Consider the following 9,645-nt stretch of genomic DNA (forward strand, 5'->3'; position numbering starts at 1 on the left):
TGCCAGAGTTGCCCAAAGATATTTGTGTTGAAATTCCATGAAAACTTTTAGGTACTATGCATTATTTGGCATGTTGTTATTTCAAACAATAAGGTGGCCTGGCTTTCCTTATTGAAAAAGTTCTGGTGTTTCTCTGGTTTTTGCAAGCCATGCTAGACAGAACTTAGTCCATCTCTTGATGTTTTTGTTTGATACCATGTTAAATCTATTTCTGGCTCCTAGACTGTTCTTTACTGCGGTCCAAATGATCATTCCTGGAAAGGTGTTGTGCTTATTCTATGTGAAGAATTAGAAATTTGGAGTAAGCAGCCTGAAAAAAAATTGGGTTGAATTTTGTCTTTCAAATTGTGCAGTGTTGATGTACTAATCAAAGTTGTTTTATTTCCTAGCATTTTTTCTTTTTGGTTAAAGACTATGGAAGCTGGCTGGATATTGGCACAAGGTACAGTACCGTTTTTGCTTCCATTGCAATTTTAAAGTTTCATGGGTTCATACTATTGTTTATCTACTCGTAATTATTGTCATTTTTCCCAATTACTTTGCTTAATCAAATGCTTTTGGGATGTTCCACGTACTTTAAACACATGTGCATGCATACATGTACATATCCCAAGCTAAAACTTGTGCCGGAGCAATACAGAGTAAGTAATAAATGCAGCATGGCAAGAAGTACAGTTGGTAGGATCTGTTTGAAGAGTAATTACACAAGAAGTATTTTAATTAATGTTTTGCATTTTAGTTAATTGTAATCACTGTTAAAATAACAATTTATTTAAGTTGTTAATTATCTTATTCCTAGTTAAGCCTCCATATACAGTTCACTGTAAATTAGTGAACCTTGTGGAAATATGTTGGTGGTTTCCAAGGCCCATACACTTATCCTTCCCCTAGTTGGGGAAGAGTTTAGCATTTAAACATAACAATTACAGCTAAAATAAGAGAATTTGTTTTGCATTATGAGTTATATTAACCTCACGTACAAGGAATACACATTTCAGATTTACCTTCCCTGAGCTGTGAAAATAGACAAAATGCTGTAGTAAGCTTGGTAGGAATGCGTAGTTTCTAATCCAGCCAATCTGGTCACTTGACACTGTTATTTAAACAGAAGCTGAATAGTGACCCATTGTTAATATTCTCTTTAGTCTACGTGTGCTCTGGGCTTTGCTTCTGTGAGCCCCTTTGTTCCCAGCAGCGTGAGGACACACGTGTGCACACGTGTTCTTTGGAAGTTCCAATTCTTGCTCATCATTGCCTTCTGAAGGTTCCTAGTGGCCAGAGGTACATTTAGATTAAACAGGGAAAATGTCACTTGGGCATCCCACTTCCTTGCTGTGGTCAGTTTATGGTAAGTCAGAGGGCTTCATCCTTTATTTTGAATTCCTCTGCAGATTAATAAGGATATTAAAACCCTCAGAAAATTTCTGTTCTGTTGAGCAAGAAGTTTTATCACTGGGAGTTAGCAGCAAAAGTATAAATTGTTACAAGTACACAAAAGCTTCCTCCCTGATACATGGTCTTCATAGCTAGAGCTTTACAACAGTAGTGCATTGCTGGATCTATTTCAGCTGGAAGGTTGCCTTGTTCTGAAGAGTTTAGGAGAGCTCATTATGCACCACTAATTCTGCCTGTGTGTGTTTTGATCACTGAAGAAAGCACTGAAAAAGGCCTTTCGAAAGAGTAATTTGTGATTAATTTTTAACATGGAAATTCATAATGTTCAGGCAACCTCTGTCATTACTTCACTTTTGAGTGCTTGATGCTACCACCTATGTTATTTTATTGTAGTCTCTATATACATGTCTTATATGTAGGTGTGTATATGCACATAAGAAAAATAATCAGGTTGCTTAAGAAAGGAAGTGAAGCCATAGGTGTGGAGCTAAGTGGTCCTTCCATCATCTAGCATGATCATTGTTTTGGTACCAGAACTTTCTCCTCTGAGCAGATTTCTAATGTGTGATCCTCAGGCTTGGCAAAATTAGCCAAGGCAAGGCAACAGCAGAAGATTTTGTTTGTTTGTTCCTGAAAGGGAAGATGAGCTTCAAGGGGTTTTGGGTAATTCCCAAAACCAGTGGGAGTGAGATACTAACACAGCTCTTTCCTGTCCTCCTGTTGCAAGTGCAGTGACAGCTCTGTGGCGTTCTCATTGCAGTGTTGTCTGTTGCTGCTTTGACAGCAAGGTCTGAAAATACCCTGTCTTACAACAGGCAACATTTTCCATGTTGCCAAAGCTTTCCTGAGAATAGGATAAGTCTTTAGGGACAGCTGCTCTCATATTTTTCTTTTTTTCTTGTCACACTGATAGGAACTACGTATATGTGTGTCAGCAAAAATATCAGAACTTGTGTTGTTACTGGCTAGCACATCAGTAAAATCAGAGGTAGAAAACCAGCAGCTTAGTTGCCTGGTGGAGATTCATTCCTCTAAAGTCTCTCAGAGCTCAGTGGTGTATGTGCCACATTTGTAAAGCTTCAATGTGTGTTTCCTTACTCATCCTGTTTTGTGGTGATGGGCTTTCCGGGGATTTTCTAATTACCACATTCAAAAGTTCTCTGTGTTCTCTCTCTTAGTAAGAATATGCAAGGTGAGTAGGAGACTCATTAGGCGATATTTGGTTTTTCCAACAGCCAAGTTTCATGTAGATGAGCTGGCTTTAAATCCCTTGCAATAAAAAGACCTTCACTGCTTTTTCACCTTGATGTTTTCTTTCCTAGTGGATCTCATTGTTTGGAAGTAAGGTTTGTTTACTGAACTGGCATCTTCTATTTTTAAAAATTTCACCCCTAACTCCTGGCTTTTTGCATCCTATTCTGCTATGCCTTAACCATATGACATGACATTTTACCATGCCTCACATTTTCCTTAAGAATATATCTTTATTCTCCCAGTGGAATTCACCAGGTCACATAAGTGTTGTCTTTGAATGGAGGAAGATTTCTACATCTTCCATTCTTCCAGTTTGTTAATGAAATGCTGAGCAACAACAGATCCAACATACAGTCCTGTATTACCACATTCTGCAAATTATCAACGCATCACTGATTCCCTCCTCTCAGTAAATTATCAATTACCATAAATATTTATGGCCTCTTAGTAAGTTTTAAAACCCCTTTTCTTAATGGTGATGCCAAAATCAATGTAAGCTTATCTTTCAGAGAGTGCTTTTCATTGTTTTGATATAATAATGGGATAATAGTCTTGCAGGGAATGCAGAGCTCAAAGCAGCAGCTTAAATAAACTTCTAAGGTGTGCTTAACCTTGCCCTCTACCTATATTCCTTGAGGTAACCTGAGTTGCATCATATGCCCAGAAGAACACACCACTAAATTTCTTTAATATTTATTTTAAATTATAATGTAATTTTCATAGTGTTTTTGATGTATTAATGTGTAGTACATGATCATGAGAGGTTTGTTCTGACAGGTCCTTTTATTTTTGAATAACAGCCAAATGGAATAGCTAGCTTTTCAGCTTCTTTGTCACTAAAATAAATTTCTCTGCAGCTTAAATGGTGTTTATCTATCTGTCTGTAGATTTCCAGAAAGAGAGAGAAATAGCCTTTAAAGCCTGCTATATCTTTGCAGTACATGCACTTTGTAAATAGTTATATAACCTGATAGTAAAGATAAACCTTAAAGGTTCTTTATATGGCTATTATATAGCTTTATACAGACACATACTGTACTATTCCTTCTCTTTATAGCTGCTGGAAGATAAAGATATGATCTGAACTGCTCTTCTGCCATTTCAAAGGTCAGGGGACATAAATAAAGCACAAAACTGGCGTTTTATTAGGTTTTAGGAATAACGGAGTCAATTTTGGGGTTGGTGCTGGGCCTTCTTGGTTGTACTGTTAAAACATAAGTTTTGTGATTTGTTTTTGGTGAAACTGAGGAGAGAGGGTGTGGCATCCTGGCTGAAAAAGCAGGAAGCTTAAAATTCAGAATCTAAATCTGGGGTCTCAGTGTGTGTTTGGGAACAGTTCAAGGAGCATGTCACAAAGAAATAATGTCTCTGGACTCTTCTGGAGAGTGCTTGTCCAAGTCTTTGCACAAGTTGTTTTTGTTTTACTTATTTTGTTCCTAGTTGTTTTAATTGCTATGGTGACTTACTCCATCTTCTTGTCATTCCAGCTTCTAATCAGGTCTGTCATCTTAAGAATTAGCCTGTCCTGGGAGAAAGCCAAGTTTTGGAGCAAGATTGATTCCTACTGCTTATCCCCCTGATTTTTTTAATATCTTAGATTATTCTTGTCTTCTTTTTTTCTCACCAGTATACACTGTCACAAAGCCAGGAGGTGGTAGTACATCATATGTTCTCCTTGTGGTTCCTTGACACTGAAGCAGGTGTCTTGCTCCCTGATAAAAAAATTTCCTACCACCAGCTTTGCCTGTTGACATTGATCTGTACATGGGCACTCGCCTTTCCATTGAACAATGCTGCCTTACTGTGGAGCATCCCTGATCCCCCACATCTGCTACCTCTGCCATCTCATCCTTTATAAGCATTTCCCCACTGTGCCCTGTTATGCTCTTCTCTTGTACCTGTTTAATGGCTCTTCTTCCTCCACATGAATCTAATTTGCCTGAATCTCACTCCTTCTCATTAGCTCAGGTTTGACTTCTGATGCAGAAAGCTTGTTTTGAGCATTACCTCCTTCACTGTAACTACAGATCCAGTCAAGGGTGCAGGTTCTGAATTGTATAATGACCAAGATTTGACACTGCTGTTGTGGCATACACTGTAAGAGTCTGGTTTTCTTTGTTTAAATACGCATTACCCCAGCCTAAGATGTAATTCACCAGGCAGAGCTGCCTGCAGGCAGTGCAGTACCAGTTGCTGAGCCCCAGAGATGGAGGCTGTTTGTAATTACATGACAAGCAGATTGAAATTGTTTTTATTGTGCTCTATGGCATTATATATAGATATTTGAATGTCTGATATTTTATTCAAGGAGCATAACTATGCAGACCTCTGCAATATAGCAAGGGAGAAGTGTGTGCAACACTCTCTTCTTTACCAAAGTACGGAGTATCCAGTCCTTCAGCTGACAGGTGGCTAAGGAGAGTTTGCAAAGACCTTTTTTCTTTGAGGAAGCCCAAATCCTGATCACATCTGCAAGAACTCCTTTTGGGGGATGCACAGGAACTCAGATGTCTGTCTGAGGACCGTGCATGGTTTGTGATGGCCTTGAGGTATCTGTGGGAATAAAGGCAGGGTCTTCATTTGGCTTACGATTTTCAGATTTCTCATTCACACTTTCTTTGAAAGTTACAAGGAAAGTGGTGTTTGCTGCTTACATGAAAAACTAGAATTCTGGTGTCAGGTAAGAAGGAAGGCTGAGGTGTTACCAATAAGGCAGGAGAATCTTAAGTGTCCAGCTGTTTACCAGAGTGGCTGTTCCCTTAGGAGCCAGCAACCTTATCTACCTGGGGTGAATGTACAGTCCTCAAGGCCACATTACACCATGAAGATAACTGCAGCAAGACTTTGAGTTTCATCTGTCGAAGTGTCCTTTCCCATGGAGAACTGAAACCAAAGTTGTAACACACCCAGGTGTTCTTTCAAGGGCAGCTCTTGAGGGAGTTTATCTTTGTTGTTGTAAATGTGCTGTGAACTATGAAGTCCAAGGTGCACTGCCCAGGTGACAGTAGGCTTTGTGCCTGACTGCATGCTCTCCCTGTGTCCCTTTTTACACCTTTCCCACAGAAACAGGAGAGGAGCTTGGCTCTTGTAGACATGCTGCTCTGCCACTCATTATTCTCATTGAGGTTTGAGCCCTTTTATGATGGTGGATTTTTCTAATTGATTTCTTAAAACTATGCATTTTGAGCAAGGTGTGTGAGGTGTTTTAGTTAGACTCAACTGAAACAAAAATCTTACAGCATGTATCAAGTCTGTTTTCATGTTCTCCATGTTTGGTCCTTTGCTTGCTGGCACTCTGGCTGTGGAAGAACTTTTTGGATTACTTTTATTCTCTCACACTCGTTAGCAACCCAGCTTTGTGGAGAGCTGGTGCTTCTCCACAGGTCTAAATTGTGCTAGACTAGTGCCGGAGTTGTCACAGTCTCAGGGTTGTGAGGGTTGGTAGTGTTGGCGTTATGAGCTTTACTGCTCTTCTGTGGCTAAACTCTCAAACTGAATGAGTCCTCTGGCAGAAATTCCAGGTCATTAAGCCAGTTCCTTGCAATCCTTTTTTGTGACTAAACTCAGACTTCATCGAGTCTGAAGTTACTCTGTTTGTCCTAAAGAGCCATTTACTTTGGAATAATAGGTATGGGTACATCAGGAGGTATGGGTACCTCTCATGTCAGAGTGCTAGTTTCTTCAGTAATCCCAAGAAAAACCAAAGCCATACTGGATGCATGGGTGCAGCAGTGTTTCGTCTGCAGGTCTAACCTGAAATGTCACTGGTTTTGGAAGATTTCTGGTTTCTGAATGACTAGTGGCTTACATTAACAGTACCTGATTCAGATCTTACAGAATCACACAATGGTTGAGGTGGGAAGGGACCACTGGAGGTCACCTAGTCCAACCTCCCTGGTCAAGCAGGGTCCCCCAGAACACATTACTCAGGATTGTGCCCAGATAGCTGTTCTCCAGGGAAGGACACTCCAACAGCCTCTCTGGGCAGCCTGTTCTGGTGCTCACTCACCTGCACAGTAAAGAAGTTCTTCCTCATGTTGAGGTGCCTGTATTCCAGTTTGTGCCCATTGCCTCTATTGCTTGGCATCACCAAGAAGAGCCTGCATCCATCCTCCTGACACGCTCCCTTCAGATCCTCACAGACATTGAAGAGGTCCCTTCTCACTTGTTTCTGCTCAAGATTGAGCAGGCTCAGCTCTCTCAGCCTTCTCTTGTTAGAAAGATGCTCCTGTCTCTTAGTCCCTTGATCATCTTCTTAGCCCTTCACTGGACCTGCTCCAGAAGCTCCCTGTCTCTCTTGTACCGAGGAGCTCAGAACTGGATACAGCACTCCAGATGTGGCCTCACCAGGGCTGAGCAGAGGGGCTGGATCACCTTCCTCGACTTTCTGGCAACAATGCTCTTCCTAGTGTACCCCAGGATACCTTCTTGACCACAAGGACACACTGCTGGCTCATGGACAGCTCATTGTCCACCAGGACACCCAAGTCCGTCTCCATAGAGCTGCTTTCCAGCAGGTCACTTCCCAGCCGGTCTTGGTGCTTGGGGTTATTCCTCCCCAGGTGCAGGACCCTGCATTTGCCTTTGTTGAATCTCAGACAGTTCTTTGCTGCCCATCTCTCCAACCTGTTGAGGTCCCTCTGAGGGGCTGCACAGCCCTCTGGGGTATCGGCCACTCCTCCCAGCTTTGTGCCATCGGTGAACTTGCTGAGGAGGCACCTGCGCACATGGCTGTCAGGTTTGACTGAATGGTCTATAATCCAATTCCCCTGCATGAAGGGAAAGTCTGCCTTCCTCCAGACTTTCTCCCTGATCTCCTGGCTCAAAGGTTCTTGAGAGCTAGCCTTGACAGTGAAGGCTGAAACAAAGAATGCATTCAGTACCTCAGCCTTTTGTGCAGCCTCTATTGCAAAGGTCCCTACTCCATTCAGTAGCAGACCCACATTTGACAGTTTTCCTTGTGTTATTGGTGTCTTGAAGCCACCCCGCTTGTTATTCTTGACATCCTTAGCCAGATTTAATTCCAAATGGACCTTGAACCCATTGAATACAGAATACTGAATGTCCTGGATTGAATCTTAGTCTCAGCCTAAATAGCCCATCTGTAACACCAGTAAAGTGAACCTCAGGTAACAGAATTTGAGCAAGCGGAGAACAAGCTTGCTGCTTGTTAGGCTTTTAATCATTAGTGGCTTCAGGACATCCTAACCCAGAAGCTGCATTTTCATACTGTGTTTACTAGCCACTCTTGAACTCATCTCTTTAATCTCTTAGCATGTGCTACCACAGCACAGAATTCTACAGATTTTAGCAATGTTCGGTGAAAAAGTAATGGGGTTTTGGTTTTTGTTTTTTTTTTTTTCTCTTAAAGCTGTTTGTCACTAGGATAGTGTTTTCTCTAGAAAATTGCACTTCATCTGCCATAAATATCTGAGTTGTCTTACTACCAAGGAATGTCTGCCTGATGGCAAGTTCTCTCTAGATTCTGTGATATAGTTGACAGCAAATGAAAGTTTTGCAATTGTTTCACTCACATATACTGAATTATCCATTTGAATTAAAAGTACACCTGGTACTCTTACTCACTTGGTGTGTGCTACGTTGTGTTTTCTGTTGTCCCCACCATTTTATTTCATCAGAGATTTGGGTTTTTACATGACAGGACTGCTGTAATACTTGTCTTCTAAGAGCAGTGTATATAAAATTACATCCTAGGTGTACAATTAGGCCTACTTAAAATGGTAAAAAAAAAAGAAATATTTAGAAGGTTATTTAAGTCAGGGGTTTTTTTTTTCTCTTCTCAGCAAATTTGTATTTTTCTCTCACTTTTTTTATCTGTCTCTTCCTTGCAGCATCAGCCACTATGTGCTGGTGATGTCACTGACCATATTTATGATGGTGATGAATGGACTGGCCCAGCTGTTAACTACACAGAGACTTGGACTTCCCAGAAGGAGTAAGCATCATTCCATGTGATGAAGCATCCTCAGACTTCCTCTGAACCAACCTCCAGCTCTGGAATGTAAATGAGGGTTAATGGACTAGAGGGCTGAAATCCTATCCAGCCATTGAAGTGCTGTGCTGATACAGATTAAATGCTGTCACATGACTGAAATTTGCATTTCAGGGTTGCCATTTAGATACCAATGGGAATATGGGAATAAAAAAGCTTTTGGTTATTTTGTGTAAGTGTACACATTTCTTGAAAATGAAAACAGCAACATTTTTTTTTTTAAAACACATAGGCAACTGTCTTTTGGGTTGTGTTTTTTGGGGAGGTGGATTTTTTTCTTTTTTTTGTTGTTATAACTTGGCTGCCAACTGTTTGTTTGCATACACTCTCATTAGGAGTCTGTGAAGTTCTAGCTTAGTTTAATGTCTTGCATAAGCACCTCCCAGACTAAGGCATGAATGGAATCAGTCTGGGCAGGTCACCGATTTGTGTGTACCTGACATGGGACGCGTGGAATATCTCTGAAACAGGCTGTGCTTTTTGCAAGCCCTGTCAATGTGCCTGTGAGAATATCTTGAGGCAGGTTAAGGCTGGTGTGCTGTGAGGCTGTTGCTGTAAGACAACATCTTTCAGCTCATCCTGCTGTGAATTGCTGCTGCCTCCTGAGCTTGGGCAGGCTGAGCAGTATGACACTCAGGTAGCTGATCCAAATGAAAAGGAACCTTGTTAAATAGCAGTCAAATTCCCTGGGCCAGCTCGTGACAGGGTGGGCAGGAAGGTTAGGGCTGATTGTTTCCATAGCAGCCCAGAGTTAAATCAGCATAAAGAGGTCATGAAACTGCAGCTGAAGTTGCTGGTTTTCAGAAAGTGATGCCATGTGGAGGCTTTTTTTTTGGTGTCCTTCTTTCTCTTTCCACTTATGTTCTGCTCCATTACTGTAAGCATCAGTAATGGCTGCACAATGAATCTAATGCAGATTCCCTGTGATACTGATTACAAGAGAGAAGCAAGGAAAACAAAAAATGTTGTTCATTCTGGCCCAT

At 41.2% G+C, this 9,645-nt stretch overlaps 1 protein-coding gene across 1 annotated transcript in view; it reads left to right on the forward strand.

Moving 5' to 3' along the window:
• PIGN (phosphatidylinositol glycan anchor biosynthesis class N) overlaps positions 1-8,819 on the forward strand; it is a 99,296-nt gene extending 90,477 nt beyond the window's left edge. Inside the window, exons 28-29 of the mRNA XM_041427789.1 lie at positions 390-442; positions 8,502-8,819. Coding sequence (XP_041283723.1) covers positions 390-442; positions 8,502-8,625 — 177 coding nt within the window. The 3' untranslated portion in view covers positions 8,626-8,819. The remainder of the gene's footprint in view (positions 1-389; positions 443-8,501) is intronic.
• The last annotated feature ends 826 nt before the right edge of the window (positions 8,820-9,645 follow it).

Source organism: Onychostruthus taczanowskii, unplaced genomic scaffold (assembly GCF_017590055.1).
Source record: "Onychostruthus taczanowskii isolate IOZ18803 unplaced genomic scaffold, ASM1759005v1 scaffold119, whole genome shotgun sequence".
Lineage (NCBI taxonomy): Eukaryota > Metazoa > Chordata > Aves > Passeriformes > Passeridae > Onychostruthus > Onychostruthus taczanowskii.